Raw genomic sequence first — 27,996 nt, 5'->3', positions numbered from 1 at the left:
ACATGTACAAGTTTTAAGATTTTAATTTCTGAATATCTTCATGTATTGAATACCAGTATTTTCAGACTATGAAATAACCATATATTTACTTAAATACAATTAACACCTAAATTTAGGTAATTTTAAGAGTTGTAATAAACAACCATACTTAAAAGAGAATTTACACATTAAAAATCTTTTTCTTAAAGTAGAATACTCTGGAAATAAATTTTTCCCAAACATTCTACATTATAAAATACATACTTATAAACAATATAATTAACAGTGAATTCACAAATATTTGTCCACTATTTTAAACTCCCATAGACTTGATAAATATAAAACCCAGGAAATAGCAGAATGTCTAAAAGTAAGTACACAGGTACAAACTGACTGTATAAATGTTATATACAAAAGGCACCAGAAAATACATACAAACCTATCCACTGTAAACCCAGTAACTGCTGTTCACACAAATCACAAAAAAAAGAAAAAAATTAACCCCACAAGATTGTAGTATTATGGAACATTTTTAATAGTTTTCCATTATTAACCATTCTTTCTTCTTGATGAATAACTTGTACTATGATTCGGTGGACTTGTGTATATACTCATCCAAGGCCAGTAATAATGAAGGATGGCTGTGATTTACGAAAGAATAAACCGAAGTGACTCTGAACAGGTTTTACAGATATCCATGGTCAGCATTTAACACCTGTCGTTCAGGCTCCTATCTTCAACAGCATATGGAACAATATGTCGGGATTTTAGATTTGATGATGATAAGGCTTCCCTGTCAACAGAAAAAAATTTTAGCTTTATTTGTTATCATGCAGGGTTCCCCTAATAGGTACTATGTTGACAGGAGTGTGCCTAAAATAGTGTTCAAAGCTCCAAACAAACAAACCAAATAGCATGGGAGCAGAATGATGGAAAGAGAAGTAGAACCTTTTTCCTGAGTTAAATAAAATATAGGTTGTCTCTTTTTGTGGTTTAAAAATATTTAACTAGAAAAGCAGTTAGAAACCAGACTACCAGTTTTTTAATCGATCTCTAGCCAATCACTTCCCTATCAAATCTGGGGCTCATTACTTTTCTATACCTCAGTTTCTAGCTCTTTAAAGGGGGATAACAACAAAATCCACCTCTGACAGCTGTAGGAAAGATTAAATGAATCTAATGTGTAAAATGTACTCAATAGAGTACCTATCATGCAGTAAGTTCTTACCTGCTTGATTAAGATCAGGACGTGTATTTGTAATGTACTTTCCCAAGACATACATATATATCATTTAAAAAGAAAACTGAATCAGGCTAAGAATGAACCAGTTTCAATTTAAGGCATATAGTAAACTGATTAGTTCTAAGAAAAAGACGTCATGGCTGTCTGTAATATTTTTTTTCCCCAGAAGTTGAGTCCTCTGATCATTGTAATATACACGAGCCCTAAGAAATAAGAAACTATAATACTGAGAAGATTGTCTCATAAAGACCCATCTCCAATATTAAAAGAAAAGATATAAACATTGAAGTTTTTAGAAAAGGAAGAACATCATTAATTTCATGATAAAGTACCTAAACTCCAATACTTTGGCCACCTGATGTGATGAGCTGACTCATTTGAAAAGACCCTGATGCTAGGAAGGAGATGGGGATGACAGAGGATGAGATGGTTGGATGGCATCACCGACTCAATGGACATGGGTTTTGGTGGACTCCGGGAGTTGGTGATGGACAGGGAGGCCTGGCGTGCTGCGGTTCATGGGGTTGCAAAGGGTCAGACACGACTGAGTGACTGAACTGAACTGAAGGCAAGTACAATAATAATTGTCATGGGACAGTCTTTGATATGTGATCAAAACTTTCTATTACAATTACATTAACTATTACTAAAATATTATATAAGACATTAGAAGGAGGGAAAAAGAACAGAAAAAGTCTGAGGGAATACACAACACTTAATAGTTTTTATAACTTCAAAATCATTTTATTCTGTATTAGCATGACTAAAAACTAATAAGATTCAGTGGCAATAAGAGAAGAACACTGCTAGCTGTCACTAGGATCCTTGAATTGGTCACCTACATCCTCTGTTGCTGCTGCTGCTAAGTCACTTCAGTCATGTCCGACTCTGTATGACCCCATAGATGGCAGCCTACCAGGCTCCCCCGTCCCTGGGATTCTCCAGGCAAGAACACTGGAATGGGTTGCCATTTCCTTCTCCAATGCATGAAAGTGAAAAGTGAAAGGGAAGTTGCTTAGTTGTGTCCGACTCTTCTCGAGCCCCCCATGGACTGCAGCCCACCAGGCTCCTCCGTCCATGGGATTTTCCAGGCAAGAATACTGGGGTGGGGTGCCATCGCCTTCTCCGAAAGTTTATCTAATACTTGCTAAATGTTAAAAATCTTTGCTTTAAAAACGTTAGCATAAAAGACAAATGGAAATTTACCTGAGAAGAAGACATTTATGTATGAGAAACAGGAGATTGTAAATGATAGACTTTTAAAGGCAGTGTTCGTCAAATACTTGCTTCAAATCAGGTGCACTGTAATTCCCCCTCCAAATCCTAGTGAGCTATTTCTAACCTGTGTGTGTGCTCAATCATGTCCAACTCTTTTTGACTCCATGGACTGTAGCCTACCAGGCTCCTCTGTCCATCGAATTTTCCAGACAAGAATATTGGAGTGGGTTGCCATTTCCACTTCCAGAGGATCTTTCTGACTAAGGGATCAAACCTGCATCTCCTATGTCTCCTGCATTGGCAGGTGGATTCTTTACCAATGAGCCACCTGGGAAGCCCATTTCTAACCTGTATTTACTCACAAACTGTCCCTTCTTCCACACATACCCCCATGAAATCTAAGGTGCTGGGCTGCCCTTTTCTAGTTGCCCAGGCCCCATACCAGGCCACAGGATGTGTGAAAACCATCTGCGGAGTTTCAGATTGAAGTCTTGCTATCATTATTTAGCATCTGTTTATTTGCATTTCAGAGAGGAAGGGGCAAATTATTTGTAATTCTCAGAACAGCAAACACATTTATAAGCAAGAAGAATTCCTTTCTGTGCTGGGAAGGGATACTGGACTGACTAGGGTATGATTCTGTGCATTTTAACAAGGTGTCTGAGGGTTAACCCTCCGCCTTGACTCACACAACAAAGAAACCCATTATCTAGTAGCCCGGGGACTGACTTTCACATTATAAACTTTACCCTAGAACTTTGTCATGAAAAAAAAAAAAAAAAATCAATTTAAAAAGTCACTGAAATTGGTCAAATTAAGTAATTTAGGCAATGCTTAAACTAAAATACTGCCATATTAAAATTCTATCGGTCATGTAAATTTTCTTTATAATCAAGTACCTAGAGCGAAATTGAGTTCTGCAATGTTAATCCCATGCAACTCTGATTAAATGTAACATCCAAAACATGGTTGACTCACTGCATTATGGAAATATTTCCAAGACTAAAATATTTGAATACATCTTTCAAGTGACGAAAATTCAATCACCCCAGTTATTTGACAACACACAGAGAGTAATGAAATCCCCCACATCCCGGTATCTTCCTGCAAGTAGACTAGTCAGCTAAATCACTCCTCTGTGTGTGCGTACACAGGTTCAAGCGAGCACACGTACCTTCCAGACAGAACAACCCAGCCATCTGGGAACCTCATCTCAACCTTTGATTATGGACAGACTTCAAACTGTTCAGACAGAAAAGATGACAAATAAAAGGAAAAAAAAAAACGACTCTTTCTTCCTCTTAGTTCTTTTTTTTTTTTTCCGAACTTCCCAATGGTAAAAGCAAAAACATCCAAAACACTTTAAATAAAAAAAAAAATCTGGAGAGCTGTTCTACAAAGGAGTGCCGCACGGTAAACACAGGGAAAGTGCACAGGCCCTACCTTTATACAACCCGGGTCTGAATCCTCATGCTTAAAAACCATGTGACCTACTATTAATATACAGCATAGGGAACTACATTTTATAGTAAGCTGTAAGGGAAGAGCATCTGAAAAAAAGTTTATATACATACATATATATATATATATATATATGTACGGATATATAGCTGAATCACTGCTCTGTACACCTGAAACATGACATCGTAAATCAACTATACTTCATTAAAAAAAAAAAAAAAAACCTGTGTGACCTAGGCAAGACAGAAACTCTGAGCTCTAAAAAGAGAATAATCATACTAACTCCACATGGTTACTTGAGCCTGAAGTGAGATAACATGTTATAGGATCAATTTTATAATACGACTAAAATTTTTAGAAACTATGCTTTATGGGGAATAAGGCTCACTTACACTTCCGCCATGCTGCTCCAGCTTCTGTAACGCAGTGGTGATTGGTTCTTTGAATTTCTTGTCCCTTAATCTTTTAGAAAGCTTTGAAGATAAGATTAAAAGAATGAAATGATTTGAAAAAGTAACACTATTCACCATAAACATTAGTAAAAATTCACTAATAGGCTAACTAGAAATAATTCCATTGAGTCTTTACTATATAGTAAGTATATAAACACTACTTATTTTGTTTTAGATTGCAAGGCTTCTTTTAGGAAATATCTCATAAAAACTTACATAGAATAGATGTCACTAAACCTGTTTAAAAAGATGGATTTATATTATTTGATATAGTACCAAACTTATAGAATCTGCTCCAGTATTACCATACTGTAAGTTTTCCAGAGTAAGGTTTCTAAGAAATTACACTTTTTCCCATTCTGTAATTTGTAAGACCATCTGGAGGAAAATGATGGAAAGCTAAGCCTCTAAAGCACGTGTGTTTCCTACAGTCAAAAATGGAAGAGACAACAAAGAACAGAGTATTTGCATGAATAATTCAGTAACAGTGACAGGCAGAAGAATCTGGCTAAAACCCACAAGATCACCTAAAGCCCCCAGCTATGTCCTGAAGGTCCCTGCTTGGACAAGCGGGGAGTTCTGACTGAGATGAGAGAGAGCACAGGAGTCAGAATAACAGGAGCAGAGAGGGAAACAGTGCGGTTCAGGCCCTCAACACAATTCCTTGCTGTGTTCTCCCACCAAACGTCCGCAACACTCACCCAAAACCCTGAACCTTCCAGCCAGAGCAGGACTTGCTCATGGCTCCACTTTCTGGGGATATAATTGGAGCCCAGGCAAGAATTCCTCATCACCAAACACTTAGCAAGCCCCTGTCCTAGAGCTGGTTTCTGGTTCTTCATCTTCCCAGGTCTGAAAGTGACCAGGACAATTCCTACCACTGAGCACTGAGTAACCGGTTCTTTCAGCCAGGTCATCGAAGGTTACGGAGGGTCAGAAGAGACTCCCAATAAGATAAAAAATGTGACAAAAGCAATTCTAAAAGGGGGACAGGAAGGGCTTATCAATGTCCTGGGGATGAACAAGGAAAAGTGCCTCTTACAGATCTTAGGTTTGTTTTCTTTAGATCGTGTTACCCTTGGACAGATGACCACAGGCAGATCCACAAACCACCACCATCTCATCACATATACCCACTGAAGTACAGATTCTTGGCCCCACAAATTACTTTAGCAGACTCTCAGGACAAAGGTCCAGGTTCTACATTTCCAGCAAGATTCCTAGGTGATGTACTTATTTCTTCAAGTTTGAGGATCACTGTCCCAGGGTCAGTGAACAGTCTCTCAGAGTTGAAGCTCACAAAGGATATGACTTATTTCGCATATGAAGAAAATCAGTTGTATGTATGTTCAGTAACTGGTTTTGAAATATTTTTCCTAGAAGAGCCCTTTCTTCAAATAAATGTCTAATGTAGAAGTCTATGAGATATGAAAGTGCAGCCTTTCTGGCTGAATGGGTGAAGTGGGGAGAGGAGAGAGGAGCGTCTAGCAACTCAGTGGTCCTCACCGTGTGTAGTTTACGGACCAGGGATGAGCCCCTACATATCCGGTTTCCAGGGCCTTCTACTCTACAGAATCCCGCGAGGGTGTGAAGGCCAGTGTGGTAGCTAGGTCTCCCCAAAGTGTTGCCACCCCAGGAAGGGAAGAGGCCCTTTCAGTCAGTCCTTGTCTTAGGAAAAGCAGAGCTCTGAGGAGGTATGTGAGTGACTAAAGATAAATGCTACGGTACCTCTAAAAGCAGTTAAGAGAGTTTAACCATTGATCCGGTCTCCTCCCTCCACCACGGTGGGCAGGGCTGGGAGGCTGGTAGGAAGCTCCACTTCCAGTTAGGGGAAGGATCCTTTTCTTTACACCTCACTTCCTCTTTACCTCATGCCAGTTCTCTCAGCAGATGTCATTGCTACGTATTTCTCCCCCAAAACAAAACCAACCTCCAAAAGGGCAGGGGGCATGTGTGGTTTTGTTTAGTATCATATTCCCTGTGCCTCAAATAACACCTGACACAAAACGGGAGGGCAGAGAGCAGCAGATTTCTGTGAAACTGCTGATTGTCTCAACCAAGCAATCTAAAATTGATTGATTTTATGGCCATCATCAAAATAATTTACAAACAGTAACTGTTGGAGGGGATGTAGAGAAAAGGGAACCCTGTGGCACTGTTGGTGGGAGTGTAAACTGATACAGCCATTATGGAGAACAGTACAGAGATTCCTTAAAAAACAGGAATAAGTCTACCATATGACCCAGCAATCCCACTACTGGGCATATACCCTGAGAAAACCACAATTCTAAATAACACCCGTACCCCACCGTTCATTGCAGCACTATTTACAACAGCCGGGACACGGAAGCAACCTAGATGTCAATCAACGGATGAATGGACAAAGAAGATGTGGTACATATATAAATAGAATACTACTTAGCCATAAGAAGGAATGAATTTGAGTCAGCTGTAGTGAGGTGGATGAACCCAGAGCCTGCCATACATTGTCAAGTAAGTCAGAAAGAAAAAAAATATTGTATATTAATGCATATATATGGAATCTAGAAAAATGGCTCTGATGAACCTAGTAGAGAACGGACTTGTACACAAGCAGGGGAAGTGAGGATGGGACAAACTGAGAAATTAGCACTGACATATGTACACTATCATGTGCAAAATAGATAGTGGGCACTTGCTATATTACACAGGGAGCCCAGCCTGGAGCTCTGTGACGACCTAGAGCAGTGGGATGGGAGGAGAGGAGGGAGGCTCGAGAAAGAGGGGAGATACACATATATAGGTTTGGTCCTTGCCCTCCTGGATGGAAACCTCTAAACTCTTGGAAGGTCCTGCCAGGTAAGAGTGACTTTGTTTACCTGGGGCCTTGGGCCACACCAGATAGTCAGTGCTAACAATGTGATTTACAGTCAGGGACTCAGGCACCAAGTACCAGCTCAACTTCTAGAGGCTGGAGACCAAGGTCAACCAGGCAGGCAGGCAGTGATGTTGTGTGACAAACGTCTAAGGAGAACCCTGGACATTCAGGCTCGAGTGAGCTTCCCACCCTGGCAATGCTCCGTGCGTCTTGTGATGCACCACTGCTGGGAAACAAGCGCTGGCCCCCCAGCTCCACCGGGAGAGAACCTGAAGCTCCACACCTCGTCTCTTCTGGGCCTGCTCTACGCAGCGCCTCCCTTGGATGATTTCAGCCTGTATCCTTTCACTGTAATAAACTGCAACACTGAGTACCAGCTTCTCTAAGTTCCATGAGTCATTTCAGCAAACCTAAGGGTGGTTCTGGGGACCTCCTGAACTGCAAAGTGCCCCAGTTTAGGTTGTGGCAGGGTTAAACTACTCACAACAGGAAAATGTCTCAACCTGAATCCTAGAGACTCACTAAAAAAATTACAATGTACAACAAAGAAAAAAGATGAATAACACAGCTCTGCTGCTACTGCTGCTGCTAAGTCACTTCAATCGTGTCCAACTCTGTGCGACCCCATAGACGCAGCCCACCAGGCTCCGCCATCCCTGGGATTCTCCAGGCAAGAACACTGGAGTGGGTTGCCATTTCCTTCTCCAATGCATGAAAGTGAAAAGTGAAAGCTAAGTCGCTCAGTTGTGTCTGACCCTCAGAGACCCCATGGACTGCAGCCTTCCAGGCTCCTCCGTCCATGGGAAGAATACTTATAAGCTCTGCTTAGAATTCATAGATAATCCACATGGGCATGAAGACCTCACACTGTTCATTAATTTTTGTCCATTCAATTCTGTTTACTTTTATCACAACTCTAAATTTGCTCATGCAGATACTTTCCATTAAAAAAACAAACAAACAAAAACTGAAGAGACTATATCGCCCATTAATGTAAAAATATTTAAGAACAACTAGGTCCGATGTTCATACTTTCTGGTTACGATGATGAAGTTTTTTTCAAGGTTTTGAATCATTTTAATGATTAGTTTGAAGCCATTACATCAGAAAACGATACACATACACAAGCCCTCTCCAATCTTTCCAGCACTTACACTGGTAAGCAGATGTTTCAGGTGGTCGTTTAGAGCAGGACCAACGACGACACTTAGCTGTACCAGAGCATTCAATCCTCTTTCAAACACTTCATCATCCACGTGGACCTGGGGAGGGTTGGGTGGTTCACGGTGCACAGGCAGGGAGGGAAAGAGGAAAAGGAAGGATGGATAAGGAGAAAGGGTAAGCAGGTGGAGAAAAAGTGAACATTCAATATTAGAAAATGACCAAACAAACCCAGGATTTAAAAAATAATCTTTAGTACAGGACATCTAGAAGCAAAAATTAAATTTGGGTTGACGGAAACATTAAATAAAATACATTGTAGCCTACAGAAAGACTGACTTCAGGTTCATTATTTTCTCTAACTACTCAAGATGTCCCTCTTTACCTTTAGTACATCTTCTAAAGGTATCTTCCAGTAAGGAATCATCTGGCCCTGAAAAACAGTGGCCGAATTCTGCACACACATTGAAATCACAGGTAAAGAACAAATTTGCATAATATTTGAAAGAAAAAAAAGATGTAAAATATTCTAAATATATTGCAGAAAGTCTAAAGGAATAAAGGACATACCAGAGCTGCCTTCAGCACAGGAATCAGTCTAGGAAGCAAAGGCACAGCTTTCTCAGGAGCGCCTGTGACCAAAAGTAATTCTCTAAAACCCTCCTTTGACACAAAGGTGTACGGATGTTTAGTCTCTCTCAGACCCTGCCAAAACAAACAAACAAACAGACACAAACAAGATTTACTACCCATTTTAGTGATGATAATAGAAAAAAATGCAATCCTTACTCATGTAAGTGAAATCTAGTTTCAGTATTATTTTCCTATTTGAAATATAATTTCAATAATTACAATTTCAATTAAACTAAGAAATTGTGGAACATGGGATATGCATGAGACAAAAAGGATCTTTAACCAAGAAGGAAAGGAAAAAGAGTAATAAGAAAAAATAAAAGGAACAGGGAAAAGCAAAGGAGAAGCTAGGAAAAATAAATGAAAAAAAGAGGAAGGAGGATGAAAGAGAGGAAATGTAAATAAAAAGAAAGAGAAGAAAAAAACTCACTATGATACCAAAAACATGTTGCTTATACTCCTAAACACTGCCAGAAATCCCAACAAATTAGTCTAAAATCTATGTTACTAAATCCCACTTTATAAACGCAAAATTGTTGGACCCCCTACCTTAAAGATGACTTTACAACTGTTTAATGAGCCTCTAAAATATTATATCTCCTTCACATTTAAATACTAAGATACTTAGAGGACAAATCTTATACTATGTTTAAAATGCATTGTAAGATTTCAAATGCCATCTTTAACATCAGAAAGTCAAACAAAAACATGGGGAGAAAAAAAAAAAAAAACCTGTGTAAATCATTTCTCACCAAAGCCTTTCACCCTAAATGCACTAGGAACAATTACATGCACTCTTTTTAATTATTATTTTGAGTCACGATAAAATAGCCATCTTTTTTGAAAAGATAAAACAAAGAAAGTAATAGCAATACTCCCTCAGTTTGACTAATTATTATCTGGAATTAAGTATAACCAGCTGCAGGGTCATGCCTAAAAATACTAATTTTCAACCAATTTGTCCTTGTGATCAAACCATCTGCTTCCAGGGGAATTCCCTGGCAGTCCAGTGGTTAGGACTCCATGCTTCCACTGTTTATTCCACTGTAAGGGACAGGTGTTTGATCCCTGATTAGGAAATTAATCCTTCATGCCTGCATGCCGTGCAGCAAAAAAAAAAAAAAAAATCCCCAAACAAAACTATCTGCTTCCAAATGGTGATGAAACACTTCTTTTCCTACATGCCGTCATGCTTTTGAAAACTATGCTGCCAAGCACACTGGCACCACAGAACACAGGTTCTATTGTCTTCGGAGCACCCCATCCTGTTCATTCTAGAGATGAGGAACCCTAGGTCAAGGTGAAATGGACTCAATAGTAGTGGTTCTGTCACTGCTTCCCCATTATTACATGAGGAGAGGGGAAAGAGAAAAGTTTACACAGGACAGAAATAAAAACAGTAGTGTTTGGAAAAAGACGCTTACTCCTTGGAAGAAAAGTTATGACCAACCTAGATAGCATATTGAAAAGCAGAGACATTACTTTGCCAACAAAGGTCCATCTAGTCAAGGCTATGGTTCTTCCAGTGGTCATGTATGGATGCGAGAGTTGGACTGTGAAGAAGGCTGAGCACCAAAGAATTGATGCTTTTGAACAGTGGTGTTGGAGAAGAGTCTTGAGAGTCCCTTGGACTGCAAGGAGATCCAACCAGTCCATTCTGAAGGAGATCAGCCCTGGGATTTCTTTGGAAGGAATGATGCTAAAGCTGAAACTCCAGTACTTTGGCCACCTCTTGTGAAGAGTTGACTCATTGGAAAAGACTCTGATGCTGGGAGGGATTGGGGGCAGGAGGAGAAGGGGACGACAGAGGATGAGATGGCTGGATGGCATCACTGACTCGATGGACATGAGTTTGAGTGAACTCCGGGAGTTGGTGATAGACAGGGAGGCCTGGCGTGCTGTGATTCATGGGGTTGCAAAGAGTCGGACACGACTAAGTGACTGAACTGAACTAAACTGAAACTAAACTCAGAGTTCCTTTGAGGATTCCTCAAGTCAAAGCACTGCCCCTGTCTTATGATTAGCTAGAGTATGTTTTCAAAGGTATCACTATAGTTTCGATTCATCTAAAAAATTGTGTGCTACCATATATAAAAAGTTTAAGGCTCAAAAAAGAACTAATGAAATATGAACATCTTTAGTTTGTAACACAAAGTTTAAAAGAGACTGATTAAAATTTAATTTCAAAATAGGCTATCCATAAAAATATACTACTTCTTACACCAAAACACATTCTGCAGGCTGAGGTACAAATTAAAAAAAGCTAAGACCTAAGATAACTTGGTAGTCTTCAGAAGTAATTGATGTCTGCGTGCTAAGCTGCTTCAGTCATGTCTGACTCTCTGTGACACTATGGACTGTAGCCAGCCAGGCTCCTCTGTCCATGGGATTTACCAGGCAAGAATACTGGAGTGGGTTGCCATTTCCTTCTCCAAGGGATCTTCCCAACCCAGGACTGGACCCACATCTCTTACATCTCTAGCATTTGCAGGCAGGTTCTTTACCACTAGCACCATGTGGGAAGCCCCAGTAGTAACTGAGATGTCCATTTAAAAGAGTAAATAAACTGGGAAAACTAAAGGAGGAATTAGAAATTCTAGGCATTCACTATAATTAAGATATCTCAATCAGCACAACTGTCTACTTTTTCAGCTCTGCTGACATCTGGCACATCCCACAAGTTTTACAGGAAAAGCAAATGTTTCTTTGAGTGAAGAAAAAAAAATCTGAGTTTTTTCAGTGTCATATCTTTTGGATTCCTGACTACTGTATGACTTATCCCAGAGGCACTGCCAATTCAGATTAATACCATCAAGGACCTAATGTAAGGACTTGGTTTTTAACAGCAACAAGAAAAATGATCCTGAAGACTTAAAGAAGATGAGTTAAGGTTAAGTACAACTGGTTAATTCATTTCTCAACTTCTGTCTCTAATTCTACACATTTATAAATAATAACATTCACAAAAGATATCTCTGACTCACTTCAGGCTAATACTCTGCCAACTTTGTTCCTGACACAAATGTTAATATAAAGGAATATATGAGAAGTTTTTCTGAAATCCTTTACAAAAACCATCTCTATGATATTTTACTTAAAATGCACAAGAAGGCAAAAGCCCTGAAAATTACCCAAAAGAACGTTTAGGGAGTTGATATCAGTTCCCTAAGAAACATATCATATTAAAGGTGACTTAATAAAGGTTCTATAAGGAAAGACCAAACAGGCACTGTTAACTGATTCTAGTATGAGTTTAAATGATGATATCCTCCCGATTGGACTAGTTCAATATGATTCCCAGCACTTTAAATTAAGTATGAATACTTTATCTACTTATCTACAAATCCCTGTGCAGATTAATTTCATGTTTATAAAGCTGATTAATCAGTTTCTAAGAAACATACACCGTTCATAATTAGTTCCTAAGGAAGTGTGGTGTTTTAATATTTGTTCCTTGGCTTTTATTTCAAAAGTAAAGAATGAGATTTACTGATGAGTTACAAAAATAACATTTAATGCAATTAGAAAAAATACTCAGGAAAGATAGAGTATTTACCTCGGCTAAAGTAATAAGAAGTGGATCGAATGGAAGCTTTTCCGGAGGACATTCCCACTGTAACCTGTGTTTTACTGAACCATGGACCAATCTAAAATATAAAAGTCAGTGAATGTGATAAGAACAAGAGACTTATATACTAAACAGTGATTAATCATGATATATTCTTTCTTCAACCTAACCATATTAGAATTATTTTGTAACATGTAGGAACTTCATGACTGTAAAAGATATTACAAAGGCACCTTATAGAGCAATAACTGCATATTTTCAATCCTACAAATTCCTACCCTTTTAACAAAATTGTTTGATGATGACTAAACTACACATCTCCACATTTGTTAAGCCTACAGTTTTAGAGTGCTATTTGCATCTTAATGCAAATGTTATATTTCATATGGTTCAGTCATAACTATAACAAAATAGGTAAACCATAGACAAAACAATAGCAAACCTATCACAAAATAAGCAAACAAATGTGATAATTAGGAATAATTTTTTTTTCATAAGCAATATTAATTTTCAGGTATCATTTGTGCATGCTAAGTCACTTCAGTTGTTTCCAACTCTGCGACCCTAGGAACTGTAGCCCGCCAGGTTCCTCCATCCATGGAATTCTCCAGGCAAGAATACTGGAGTGAATGTTCACTGCAGCACTATTTACAATAGCCAGGACATGGAAGCAACCTAGATGTCCATTGGCAGACAAATGGATAAGAAAGTTGTGGTATGTATACACAATGGAATATTACTCAGCTATTAAAAAAGAATGCATTTGAGTCAGTGCTAATGAGGTGGATGAAACTGGAGCCTATTATATAAAGTTAAGTAAGTTAGAAAGAAAAACAGCAATACAGTATATTAACGCATATATATGGAATTTAGAAAGACGATAACGATGACCCTATATACAAGACAGCAAAAGAGACACAGATATAAAGAACAGACTTTTGGACTCTGTGGGAGAAGGCAAGGGTGGGATGATTTGAGAAAATAGCACTGAAACATGTATATGACCATATGTGAAATAGATGACCAGTCCAAGTTTGACACATGAAACAGGGCACTCAAAGCCGGTGCACTGGGACGACCCAGAGGGATGGGATGGGGAGGGACGTGGGGGGGGCGGTTCAGGACAGGGGGACACATGTACACCCGTGGCTGATTCATATCAGTGTATGGCAAAAACTACCACAATACTGTAATTAGCTTCCAATTAAAATAATTAATTAAAAAAAAAAGAATACTGGAGTAGGTTGCCAGGCCCTGCTCCAGGGGCCCGGCCCAGAGACTGAACTGGCGTCTCGTACATCTGCACTAACAGGTGAGTTCTTTACAACTAACGACACGTGGGAAGCTCATATATCATTTAACCTAAACAGAAATAATCTAAAGGAAAGCCAGGTTTTATCCCTGTTAAAGAGAGGAAAACTAAGGCCAGGAATATGCAATGGCCCATGCAGGGTGAAAAAGTGATTCAGTTCAGTTCAGTTGCTCAGTCGTGTCCAACTCTTTGTGATCCCATGAATTGCCAGGCCTCCCTGTCCATCACCAACTCCCAGAGTTCACTCAGACTCACGTCCATCGAGTCGGTAATGCCATCCAGCCATCTCATCCTCTGTCGTCCCCTCTTCCCCCTGCCCCCAATCCCTCCCAACATCAGAGTCTTTTCCAATGAGTCAGCCCCTTGAATTAAAGTTTCTGCTGTTGCTGCCTTTTTTTTTTTTTTTTAATATTTTTGTCTTTAGTGAAGCAGAACTTGAAATAAAAATGGACACTGTTAATACAGTGTAAAATTTGGTAAGTTTTGATGTATGAGTACATCCATGGAAACATCACCACACCCATGGCAGAGAATTTATTCATTACACTCAACTGTTATTTCCCGCTCCTTTTGTAATGTTCTCAACTTGGCATCTTCTAAAGAATACTAAAGTGTTATTTTCATAATCCCAAGAAGCCTCGGCAGCACTGTTTTTACATTTTTAGCAATAATAAATTCTCAGAGTGGGGAGAAGGTATAAGACCTTTAAAATAGTTTCAGTTCAGAATGTAAATACAAAATAGTAACAATAACAAATTAAAAAATGCCTCCTGAGCTTACTTTTCACTCCTAGCCCTCCAAATCTGAAAATACCATTAAAAACTACATTTCTTTAAATTTCAAACACCAAAAAGAATGCTATGATTATTTCTTTCCACAATGAAAATAAAATGTTCTATCATCTACAACAGGTTAAAACTGGATATACTTAGAAGAAATTAATGTTTCTCAATAGTGAACTCTTAAAAGGATAGCCCTCTATTAGTAACCTGCATTGCTTTCTTTAAAATAGCTTGACGTCTACCCAGAAATACAAAAATTACATCAAAAGAAAACGAAAACAGCTATACTACTCATTAAGAAATATAAGTTCAAATAAAATTTGAAATATCTGATTTCTGAAATATAATTAAAAAATAACAAAACAATTTCATTGAATTGTCAACTTCCAGTTCAGACAAAAGAGGATTATTTACCTGAAATTTTCCCAAGCCTATGAATGCTTAAACTGTTTTAGAAACTGTTTCAGTCAATTTCTTCAATTATCTGGTGGTTTACTATAGATTTATCAGTAATTCTCTTTTGGAATTAAAATTATTTTTTTCAACAGTGTCCCAGGATCTATATCAATCCAAAAGACAAAGTATGAATAATAAATTCACCTTTATTTCAACCTCCCTAGTAAATAAAACTTTCAATACATTTAAAATGAGAACTGTATTGATTTTACTCAATTATTTTTGAATAATATGGTCAGTTATAACTCGTATTGATCTTACCTGCAAGGAATACCTCCCTTAGAGTAAATAGCTGCAAAGGCAGAAGGGGCTCGTGACTGTTCACCAAACTAAAATTAAAAAAAAAAAAAAAAAAAAGACAAGAATACAATAATTATTACTATCATCTCCACTTAGTGATACCTAATCAATTTCAATCCTGCTGAGGTCTGAGGCAAACAGACACCCTGACTTTCAAGCCCACCAAGCTTGTATCAAGTGTATCACTCTACTCAGAAAAATGATCAATCCTCTCCACATTTTGTAGTTCCTTTAACCCTTGTTTCAGAGGCTTGGAGGTAGCTGAAACCACATATAAAATAAACATACCATAGATAAATATTTTTAAATCTAAATATTATAAACAAATACAATAAAGATAATATATCTTTCCACCCCTCCTCCACTGTGACCTTTCAAATTGAAAGCTAAATGGAGAAAAGGTGTACAGGCAAAGTAGATTCCTGCATATCACGTATGTCCTACTTGTCCTCCATTCAAATACGTACAGTCTGGATGGTCAAAGAACCTAAAATTTCTTGATGCTGCAAATGACAGAAAGAAGCAAAGAAACACAGAAGCTTAAACTATTTTCCATTTTTCTTTTATAAAGTCAGACAATCTCCTCTTGCCTTTGGATAGTTCATTGTATCCTTGCTGAAGAATCCGCTGGATTCTACCTGCCATCGAAGACTGTGTCTCAACCACTCTCATAATCCCCTTTAAAGGCTGAAACCATCATCATCTATGTAAGGCTGGACCAGACACCGTCTGGTGTTGGAGCACAAGTGTGTTTACTTTGTGGACAAACTGACCTAGAAACTTACAATTATGTACTTTTATGTATATAAACCTTATGTTTGTTAAATGTGATTAATCTGCTTTGAGAAAGCAAAAGAAAGCTAGTGTTGTAGTTAGGAATTCTGGTGGAGCTAATTTGCAGGTCATAAAGAAATGGTCAGAGGTCTTTATGCAACTATGAAAGCACGTAATTCATCCTAGGCAACGGAATTACAAGGTTATTCATTGATATTGGGAAGTATAATAATTACAGTAAATTTAAAAAAAAAAGAAAGTTGATATGCAATGTATTTTATACTCCACATTACTCATCCATGAATGTGATATGACATACCAAAGCCGACTGATTTCTAGTTTACACCTTCTCATTCCCACACTCATATTCTTACCTCCATTCTTCATCATGATTACCATATGCCTTCCTTCACAACTAGCTTAAAACTAACAAAAGAAACGGGACACCATTCAGAATGGCTCAACAGTATATAAAAGTCTAATACTTTGGAAAACCTACTGAGTCAGGAATCTCTTTTGTACCTACTGGGTTAATTGTTTTAGGGTTCAGTTTATCACTTGGTCGAGGATGAAGTTTTCTTGCAGATTCTGGAGAACTGGTTGATGATGAAGATTTGCTTTGTTGAACTGTAGTCCCATGTTTTACTTGGGCACTTGATGATGTCCTTTGATCACAGTTATCTGAAAAAAACAGAACATCAACAAAAAAGAAGTGAAAGCACACCCTGCATTCATCTGTACAAAACAGTGTGTCATTAACAAAATACACCTCTTCATTTAAAAAGCAACATTTAGTACCTGTCAGTCTGCTTCTCATCTGTACGCCCCTATGGAACTCTGATTTCTGCATTGCTTCTCCTTTACTCCTGCAGTTACATGAAACTTGATTTCAACATTGTTTCTGGGGAGGAGGATTCATTAACAATATAAAGACCAAACCTAACAGAGTAGGAAATACAGTAAAAGTCCCACAGAAAAGGTATGATATGGAGCAAAATGCCTAAAAAGCCAGTAAGAAAATATGAAAATTATCAACTTTAATAATACCAATAACAGTAAATTAAAAACCATCTGTCACTCCAATGAAAATTTTTTTAAAAATATCTGTAAGCAAAATGTATAAAAATATGCATTTTTACATTCAAATAGTCCAAATACACTTTTAGAAGCTCAATTGTAATCCTCTGGCCACATACAGAAAATATAGACTAGATTTCTGGGAAAAGTGGTTGGCACATCCCCTATTGTCTCCACTTTCTCTGGCCTCTGTATTTCCAGAGTTCCCAGTGTTCACATCTGCATATCAAGTCCTACATTTCCAGTGACGTAATGAACTCTATTAAATAGACCCCTTAAACTTAACATCACCCAAACTGAGGTTTTCACACTGAAGTTATGAACTGCCTGTCAGTTCAAAGCCCCACCAGTTTTCTGATCTCTCAGGCTGAAAAATTAGGATCTCTAATGTCTCCTTTTCTTCCATTTCCCAAACGCAACCCTACAGATATGATCAATGTGACATGATGAAGTAGAAGGAGCTCTGGGCTCAGATTTGGGACTGCCTCTCCTCTTTACTAATCACAGGTTTATGAACTGAAGCAGGTTGTTTAATCTTCCTAAGCCTTGACTTCTTGAGATTTGAAAATGGGGGAGATACTAATCCTATCAAAGCTATTACTGAAGGTTAAAGAAGATGACATGTCAAGCTTACCCAGTGAATGGTTCACTTCTCCCTCTCCCGTAATTCCCACTTTGCTAACAGGTCTCTAATTCATAGCCCTTGTTTTCCTGCTGAATCAAATTATTTTCAAAGAATCTTCCACCACACACCCAGACTTATACACTCAACTGCCCGCTGGTATTTCTAGGTCTAGCTCCAATTCCAAGTTCCACGCAGGCTTTCCTGATCATCAGTTTCTTAAATGCACGTTTCCACAGCACTTGGATTTCTGCCTTGCTTCCTTATTTCCCCTTGATTACTCCATTTCCCCATTTACAAGACACTCCAAATATTCTTCCATTAGAGTACTTCCCCTTTTAAGTCTTTAATATAGTCATTTTTCTATAAGATCTTCTTTTAAGGCCACATAGATGTAGTCTTCTACTCGTAAATGACAGCTTTTCAAATATTTGGGGACACAAATCACAACTCTTTAGTTCTCTCTTCTTCAATATAAACATTGATGCCTTCTTAAATGAGTAATAACATGAGATTATTTTAATTTACTTGACAAATTAGAAGTCTTCACAAGGAGGGCAAAGTTCCATGTAGTAACATTCAGCCTCCAAATATTTTAAATACCATGTGACCAGATCAAAGTACCCTGCAAAGATAAACTAAATGTAAGATTATTTCTGTAACAGAGTAATTTTAAATTTCAACTTTCTTAATTTGATATGCTGACCTAATTTTCTCAGCCTAGTACCAGCAGATGAGTTACTTCCCAATATCACAGTTCACATTCATCCCCAAGGCATTTTCTAAAAATATGGTAATTATTAGCTCATTAAATTTGTTAGATCCTATCCTAAGCTAACACAGACTTTAATTATGACCTATTTAAAGTGCAACCTAATACTGCCAATTCAGTGATTATTCAACAAGTTGGAATGACACAATTTCTATGTTCCTTTATGTCAAACAGCTGTTTCTATAAGGTACTAACTGGAAAGTGCTATATTAGATTTTGAATAAGTTCAAAGGCTACTGAAACTCTTCATTTGAAAAACATGTTAGAATATGGAGCTTCCAAAGGTTTTAAGTATACAGGACAGTTTTTATGTGTGATACAATTATGCAATTTTCAGCAACAAAACCAAAACATACACACACACACAATGATGCAAACATTTCCCTGTCCACTTCCAAAACACCTGTGTTAGAGCTTCTTTCCAAAACAGTTTTTCAGTTACTGTTAAAAATACCACCCTTTACCTTACAGACAAATGGCATGTACTCAATTTTTAAAAGATAATATCCACCTGGGAGCATACCACTGACAACAAATCCAGAGCATGAATTGTTTGTAAAAGGAAAAAAAGGTTCATTCATCTTACACTAGCTTTTTCATTAAATAACGTGTGAGGGTGGTGTAAAGGGTTAATGGTGGGAAGAAGTGAAAAAGTAACTCTTTTGTGTTATAAATATTACAAAGAATACCCTTCAATCTTTTACAAAACAATATATTCTAAGTAGACACTAGAATCTATTAATCCATTTAACCTCAACACCTAAACTATGTCACAATATCAAGAAAGCAAACAAACTAAGCAAGGCCCCACTGTGGACCCCTCATTTTTCACCTTACTTTCCTTAGATGCTGCGGGTCATCATCTACAAGGGGTTACAGGCATCTGGGTCTATGCTAGGAAAGAGTACTTTTCTTTCATTGTTTTGACCAGCTCAATATACCTTATTTCTTTTTCCACATACCTATTCTTCCCGCACTTGCCTTTGAGACCACTGCACTAAACTACCTGTTAAATTCTCAGAGACATACAGATGGCTAACAAACACATGAAAAGATGCTCAACATCACTCATTATCAGAGAAATGCAAATCAAAACCACTATGAGGTACCATTTCACACCAGTCAGAATGGCTGCGATCCAAAAGTCTACAAATAATAAATGCTGGAGAGGGTGTGGAGAAAAGGGAACCCTCTTACACTGTTGGTGGGAATGCAAACTAGTACAGCCACTATGGAGAACAGTGTGGAGATTCCTTAAAAAACTGGAAATAGAACTGCCTTATGACCCAGCAATCCCACTGCTGGGCATACACACTGAGGAAACCAGAAGGGAAAGAGACACGTGTACCCCAATGTTCATCGCAGCACTGTTTATAATAGCCAAGACATGGAAGCAACCTAGATGTCCATCAGCAGATGAATGGATAAGAAAGCTGTGGTACATATACACAATGGAGTATTACTCAGCCATTAAAAAGAATACATTTGAATCAGTTCTAATGAGGTGGATGAAACTGGAGCCTATTATACAGAGTGAAGTAAGCCAGAAGGAAAAACATAAATACAGTATTCTAACGCATATATATGGAATTTAGAAAGATGGTAACAATAACCCTGTGTACGAGACAGCAAAAGAGACACTGATGTATAGAACAGTCTTATGGACTCTGTGGGAGAGGGAGAGGGTGGGAAGATTTGGGAGAATGACATTGTAACATGTAAAATATCATGTAAGAAACGAGTTGCCAGTCCAGGTTCGATGCACGATACTGGATGCTTGGGGCTAGTGCACTGGGACGACCCAGAGGGAGGGTATGGGGAGGGAGGAGGGGTCAGGATGGGGAACACATGTATACCTGTGGTGGATTCATTTTGATATTTGGCAAAACTAATACAATTATGTAAAGTTTAAAAATAAAATAAAATTAAAAAAAAAAAAATTCTCAGAGACAGAGGTCACTTTTTTTCCTACTCTCTAATCTGGTGTTTGGAAGGTCCCAAAAGTGTTAACAGGAGCCCCACAAAAGGAGGTGAGCTCCATCTCTAAAGCTCCTTCAAATTTCAAAGAACAGCGACACAGCCCAGTATTCACCTATCCCAACCCTTTTCACCGTAAAGAAAATCCAAAGAGCCAGTATTAAGGGTCTTCCTATTTGTTTTCCATTTGCCTAGCCTCTTCGCCTCTAACACCACACATTTCCCAATACCTAAGACCAGTCCAGGGCCGGCATGTTGTGAAAGTTAGAAAATGAGGACATGGAGAGGAAAAAATGGAGAAAAACAAAAGTTGTGTTTTGCTTTTTTTTTTTTTTTTTCTTTTTTAAAGAAGGTCAGATAAGAGTGGGTAAAGGTGCCAGTTTCAAATAAGGCAACTCTCAACCAAAGCCAGACCAGGAAGGGTACGCTCATGGCGTTCAGCATCTCCAGGCTCCTTAGCAACGTGGTCCCGTGGCCATAGCAACTTATCAGACAGGAAGCCGCCTCCGCCGAGAGAATGAGGGTGGCACAGCGGATCCCCGCACATGTACAGCTCACCGCTCTAGGGACCTGTTCCTACCGCTCCTCTCTCCCACCGCGATCTGCACACCAGCCAACCAGCACCCGCTGGGCCACTAGCCGGCCGTCCCGTCGCCGGCCGCTGGGGACCGGGAAAAATCAGGTTTCGCAGGGTTCCCGGATCTTGCGGCGCCGCGCAGTGACGTAGCACGCACCCTGCGTCCTCAAGCCAATAGCATGGAGGTCGCAGAGTTGTGCCGGGCAGGAATGGTTGCCCTGGCAACGAGGCGCCCAGTATTGAAAGGGCAGCTCGCGAACTTGGCGCTCAGTCTCCAATGACAAAGGGGTACCAGGAGCAGAGTGTTTTCGGAATGATAGAGTCAAGGAGCCAGAGAAGGCGATGGCACCCCACTCCAATACTCTTGCCTGAAAACTCCCATGGACGGAGGAGCCTGGTGGGATGCAGTCCGTGGGGTCGCCAGGATTCGGACACGACCGAGCGACTTCACTTTCACTTTTCACTTATTGGAGAAGGAAATGGCGACCCACTCCAGTGTTCTTGCCTGGAGAATCCCAGGGACGGGGGAGCCTGGTGCGCTGCCGTCTATGGGGTCGCACAGAGTCGGACACTACTGAAGCGACTTAGCAGCAGCAGCAGCAGCAGCAGAGTCAAGGAGCAAAGGAGAATACAGGTTCCTTGTACTACCTGCGCCGCAGCCTTACCCTAGTCTATGTATTTAACTCGTACGTTTCTCCCACACACTTAGCTTTATGGTCTCCGTGTATCTTTGCCCTAAATCCTCTAACAGCCGAGGACCCTGAACTCTCGCCCCAGTGTGTTCTACCGCTAAGGCCAGAGCCATCTGCCAGCCCAGCTGTGGAATTTCCTTTCCTGTCATATTTTACTAATTCATATGCTGTTGCAGTCAACTGTAGTGCAGGAGTCGTAGGAGACGCGGGTTCAATCCCTGGGTCCCGAAGATCCCCTGGAGTGGGAAATGGTAACCCACTCCAGTATTCTTGCCTGAAGAATCTCATGGACAGAGGAGCCTGGTGGCCTCCATAGGGTCGCAAAGAGTTGGACGCGACTGAAGCGACTTAGCACATGATACATCCACACTTTAATTTTAAAATAAGTGTGTTTGTGTACCCCCAGATTATTTCAATAAAATGAATACTGCAGGAAAATGCGTATCCCCTGGCAACTACAACAAAAGCATTTGGCGTCATAGTAAAAATCCCAAACCCTTTCAGCCCTGTCTATTGTGTAACTTTCTAGCGTCCTCTTTTTTTTTTTTTTTGTCAACCCATGGCCTTAACTTTTTGCTCAGGTAATATCTGACTATACAGTTGACATTGTTTGGACACTGCAGGAAGTGTTATCTTTCCTCATCCCTGATACACCATGCTTGTTCTCTTAATTGCTGCCCCAGAAGCATTTTCACTAGACTCTGAGTTTCTTCAGGACCAGACTGTGCCTTTTTTCATTCTGTTTCTCCATTTCTAGGGCATTACAATGGTGCCTCAGGAAATACTCTTTAAATAAATGCTCTGAACGAATGAATTCTATGCATATCTAATTTCTCTAATGTTCTGCAAAACTTGCATGCAAGTCTATCTTCACTTTTAAAATTCATTATATTGATTTTCCTATGGTCTCCACCAGACTGAAATTATTTCCATCACTTTCCTATCCCCAGTATCTAACCCAATGCATATTTAAGTAATTTTTTAAGAAAAAAGAAAAGAAAATCCTATTCCTTAGCTATTTTCACCTTATCATCTCTCTTCTCTAGCTTCTTAAAGATTTACTATATCACCGCCCCTTTCTTCACTCCTGGCATCTTCAGTGGCAGCCTTGGCAGCACCCAGCTCATGATATTTTAGCCTCTTTGCCTGGAGTGTAAGAAAGTTGTACAAATATAGAAAAATGTAAATGGATACCTAACAAGTACACACTGTATGTAGAACATACCATTAGATGTTGGGAAATCAATGCAAAATATAAAAGGAAAGTTAATTGATTGTGAATTGCTGATTTTAGAATAAGTTCATGTAACTCCCTTTTCAATTCAAAGTTGAATTTAATTTCTTTTGCAGGTTTTCTTTCTGTCAGTAGAAGAAATTTAATCTTGTCCTTGGATTAGAGGAGGAACTTATTCCCTCACTGTGGAAGGGCAGTGATGCTAGGGCAGTGGGGCAACTAGCCCTCTGTTGTCATCTGCCGGTGCTGCCTTCTGCTGAGCTGTATTTTCACCATTCTGGTCCTCAGTCCTTCAGTTGCCATCCTTGTGGATAGCACGTGCATATCTCTCCTTCAGGGTTCTCATTTAGAGCTAATTTTTTTCTTCTCCCAAGAACCCAGGAAATATTCTTTTCTTTCCAACTGAAGTGAGAGGAATCCACCTGTTGGGTTCCATGCTGTGGAGATCATGGAAATCTAGCGAAACTGCCTTTGAGTTTTGCCTAGACATGCCATGTGTCCATTTCTTCTGATTTTGCACCCTGCTGGGATCAGAGGTAGCCGGATCCTTATCAGTTCTATGAAATTTATTGCCCTGGGACCCATATGGAGGGAGGGTAAGGCAAGCATGATTGGAGATGATCAGTTGGTCTGTAATTTGTACAAAAAGGAACAGAGTTTCTTTAAAGTAATTACGTCAAACCAATAATATCTTTTGTATTTTCTTTAAAATATTGGTGACCAAATGCATGTAGTTAAGAAACAGTCATAAGCGAAATATGAATCAAAAGACACTGTCTCTTTACTCAGATCTGGATCTTGACTTTGAGTTATGGTTTATTCTTCCAAATCTTCCAAATAATGACTAATCCATTGAACATGATTTTTGAAATTTCAAAGCAAAAATTTGACTCTTATCAGTTTCTTTTTATCATGACATGCCCCTTCCTGAGGGAATTAGAATAAAATGCTGCAGCTGCAGTTGGCATGAAGTGGCATGGGATAGCAGAAAATATTATTTTTGTAGAAACATTTTTATTGTATTAGTTTATAATCTATTTGGTGATCTTCTATAGGATTTTTTCTGGTTTGAGATACCAGTCAGAATGATATACCAGTTAAAGAGTTTTTCATTCCACTTAGTTCAAATATAGACTATTAAATTGAAGGCTAGAAATAGAAAATGAATGGGTTTCTTATATCTATTAGATATAATATTAGAAAGCAGAAAATTAACCACAATTAAATCAGTTCATTAAATCCTAGGTGGTTAATTCTTGTTTTTCTGATCTTGAGTTAATGAGTCTTCTTTTACAATCATTTGCAACAAGCCTAAAAGAAATGGAATGCCTTGACTTTCACTGTGACAGGTGTCCATGGTGGTGATGTCAGGTTATACTGGAAACAGGTTCAAATGACTCTATTCCGTAAAACATCAATGGTTAAGACTCCCTGGTACAGTCTTGCTGAGGAAATTGTTTTCGACATTTGACTTACTTTCTAATTCATGGATTGTGGAGATACCTTTATGTTCTTGCTATTCATGGAGTGGTTCTTAGATCATTATCATCATTTAGGAGCCCCACCTAGGTCTACTGAGTCAGACTCTGCATTTAACCAAGATAGATCCCCTGGAGAAGGAAATGGCAATCCATTCCTGTATTCTTGCCTGGAAAATTCCATGGACAGAGGAGCCTGGAAGCAGCAAAGAGTCAGACACATCTGAGAGACTGAACACTCACACGCACGTGCCCACACACACAAGATTCTCCAGATGAGGAAATGTACTTTACAGCTTAAGATGTGTGAGGGAGAAACAGAAACTGCCTCTTGATGATAAGGAATGTTTCCTATTGAAGTGTCATAAGACCCATAATACTGGAGTGAAGGAGAATGGAATCCTCCACTGAGGTACATGCATAATAATTTCATAGTGATTCAGTGAAATATTATACTGAGAGACGGAACATTTTGTCAGCATTCAGGTTTCTATGAGTTGAATTTTATCTCCCAAAATGTATATGTTAAAATACTAACCCCCAGTACCTCAGAGTGTGACCTTATTTAGAAATAGCGTTGTTGAAGAGGTAGTTATTGAAAAGTTCCAGAAAACTGCTACAAGCTTGGAGAGAGGCTTGGGAACAGATTCTCCTTCTGAAGCCTCAGAAAGAACCAAGGATGCTGACACCTCAATTCCAGACTTCGAGCCTCCAGAGCCATGAGACAGTATGTTTCCATTGCTTTGAGCCACCAGATTTGTTATGGCAGTCCTGCCAAACTAATACAAGAGCACAGAAAAACATTCAGAGCCCTCTAACTCATCCCATAATGTGTGTTATGATTGTCTTCTGTTGAAGAGATATGTCAAACCTAGAAACAAAATATTTCTTTCAGACAAAACAGATCAACTTGTTGACACGTATAAAACCAGCGTTTGTTGACGTGTATGCCAGTATTTGAACATGTGACCTTAAATTGGCTTTTATGAAGACTCAGAGTGACACATTGCGGAAATGTATTTATCCTGACAACATTTTAGAATTACATGCATATATAATAATTAATCCAGAAGGAATTGAGACTCTGTTTTGTTAATTTTCTATACTCAGGTTGACCTAATTAAAAATCAGAAGATGCTAACTTTTTTCTAGTATCTTCCTTACTAACATGAGAAAGGAAATGCTTGGTGTTGCCCAGAGATGTAAAGAGATGCCCCCCCCCAAATAGTTTGGGTTAGGTATAAAAGACATACTAATAGTTATATTCTGGTTATGGGATCTGAATTCAGCAAAGGAAATTTTTAAAAGTATTGTCAAAAGAGGAAAGGTGTGAATAAACTTTAAGAATGTAAACATAAAATATGATTGGAGGCTTAGATCATTATGATAACATTTAAAATCAGCCCAACAGCATATAACAATTAAGAACTTTACATATTTCAAAAGTAAGCCTTTTTTGAAATAGATTTCAGATTATGGGGAAAAAAAACACAAAAAACAACAGGCTCTGAGGAAAAATATTATGTGATAGAAAAATCTCATTATCCAAACAAAACAGAAGGCAAGAATAAATTTTGCTGTTTCTTCCTAAAAGCAGGCTGTATGTTCAAAGTGCACATTTAACTACCCAATAAATAATTGCTGGATAAGCTAACTGATAGTTTCACTGGGAAAGAAAATTAAAAAAAAAAAAAAAAAAACATTGCTCACTTAACTGCAGGGTTATTTGTTGAATCTAGTTGTAATCTGAGGGGCCAGAAAGGGCTCTAATTGTTTGGTTGGCTGAAACATGGACCAAAAAAGTGGCCTACAGGAAATCTAGTTGAAATGTCAGAACTGTCTGGCTAAATTGTAGAGGAAGGTATCCACAGCCTGGGGTATATTGGAAAATTAGAGTGAATTTACCATGTGAAATCTGCTCACCCAGCCTAGGAGGGTGGTAGAAGCCACTGGGGCAAGTGGAAGATAGTTTTCACCATTTGTTATTTAGTCACTCAGTCGTGTCCAACTTTTTGCAACCTCAAGGACTGCAGCATGCCAGGCTTCCCTATCCTTCACCATCTCCCAGAGCTTGCTCAAACTTACGTTCATTGAGTCAGCGATGCCATCCAACCATCTTGACCTCTGTCATCCCCTTCTCCTCCCGCCCTCAATCTTTCCCAGCATCAGGGTCTTTTCCAGTGAGTCAGCTCTTCACATCAGGTGGCCAAAGTATTGGAGCTTCAGCTTCAGCATCAGTCCTTCCAATGAATATTCAGGATTGATTTCCTTTAGGATTGACTGGTTTGATCACCTGGCAGTCTAAGGGACTCAAGACCCTTCTCCAACACCACAGCTCAAAAATAAACGTGTGAGGGGAATCTCAGAATCCTTGAAGAGCTCTGTGGTCACTCCTTGTTGGTCAGAAATTACATGGAAACTGCTGCCACTGAAGTTGGGTCCCTAAAGTATCTGGGGACAAACTGGTCCAAGGGTGCCAGAGGCTATGTGGCCACACTTAACCACCAAAGCTAAGGTAGGTATGGTTGCCGTGTTGACATTGGAATCAAAGCAGCAGTGAGAATAGTCTGTCTCATAGAGACCTATGGAGTTAGCTATTAATAATGGTGTCCCTGGCAGAATATAGATGAGCAGTTCAATTCTTACCAGCTCTGTATAAGCGAAAGTTTCTATAGGTCAAGTGAACAGAAGCTTAACTTAAATCATCAATACCAAGAGAGTGGTATTAACAGGCCCTCAGTGAATCCCCAAACTTGAGGAAATTTATAAACCCAGAATCCACGAATCGTGAAGACCCTGCCACACTCACAAAAATCTAAACTGTTAATCTTTCTCCAAATCTTTTCCCAAATGGAACTCTGACCTTTTTCCAGGCTGACTGTGTATTGGGAAAAAAAGAAATAAGCATACTTCTCAAAGATGACTGGACACTGGCTCTGAACTGAATTCCAGGAGACGCAAAGATCACTGTGATCCACCAAATCAGAATAGAGGCTTACCAAAGTCTGCTGATTGATGGAGTTTTCAGATCTGCCCATAGCGGCCTCAACGAATCTCCCAAACCATTACTGCTTATTTCTCCAATTCCAGAATGCATAGGTAGAATAGACAGACAATGGCAGAATTTCCACACTCACTCTCCAATCTATGGAGAGAAGCCATGGGTAGTGGAATTAGAAGCCACTAGAACAGCCTCTATCTAGGAAAACTGTTGTCTAGTCGCTAAATAGTGTCTGACTCGTGACTCCATGGACTGTAGCCCACCAATTTCCTGTGTCCATGGGATTTCCCTGGCAAGAATACTGAAATGGGTTGCGATTTCCTTCTCCAGGGGATCTTTCCAACCTAGAGATTGAACTTGTATCTCCCTC

General features: G+C 39.1%; 1 protein-coding gene across 14 annotated transcripts; it reads right to left on the bottom strand.

Annotated features, from left to right (window-relative positions):
• Window positions 1-5: 5 nt before the first annotated feature.
• PACRGL (parkin coregulated like) lies at window positions 6-27,640 on the bottom strand. Of its 14 annotated transcripts, none has more exons than XM_059887529.1 (11): window positions 27,625-27,640; window positions 18,424-18,520; window positions 16,995-17,062; window positions 16,723-16,877; window positions 15,384-15,451; window positions 12,561-12,651; window positions 8,942-9,076; window positions 8,757-8,804; window positions 8,365-8,472; window positions 4,294-4,374; window positions 491-772 (listed from the first exon to the last, which is right to left on the bottom strand). In XM_059887529.1, exons 3-11 carry the CDS (start codon window positions 17,044-17,046, stop codon window positions 716-718), a joined length of 795 nt encoding a protein of 264 aa, XP_059743512.1. In that variant the 5' UTR covers window positions 17,047-17,062; window positions 18,424-18,520; window positions 27,625-27,640; the 3' UTR covers window positions 491-715. The 14 variants fall into 14 exon arrangements, with proteins under 14 accessions (NP_001178446.1, XP_059743512.1, XP_024849000.1 ...); XM_024993232.2 differs by lacking the exon at window positions 27,625-27,640 and adding an exon at window positions 21,059-21,369; XM_024993234.2 differs by lacking the exon at window positions 27,625-27,640 and adding an exon at window positions 21,203-21,369.
• Between the last annotated feature and the right edge of the window lie 356 nt (window positions 27,641-27,996).

This window comes from Bos taurus, chromosome 6 (assembly GCF_002263795.3).
Source record: "Bos taurus isolate L1 Dominette 01449 registration number 42190680 breed Hereford chromosome 6, ARS-UCD2.0, whole genome shotgun sequence".
Taxonomy (NCBI): Eukaryota; Metazoa; Chordata; class Mammalia; order Artiodactyla; family Bovidae; genus Bos; species Bos taurus.
This window is presented reverse-complemented; position numbering and strand designations above follow the sequence as displayed.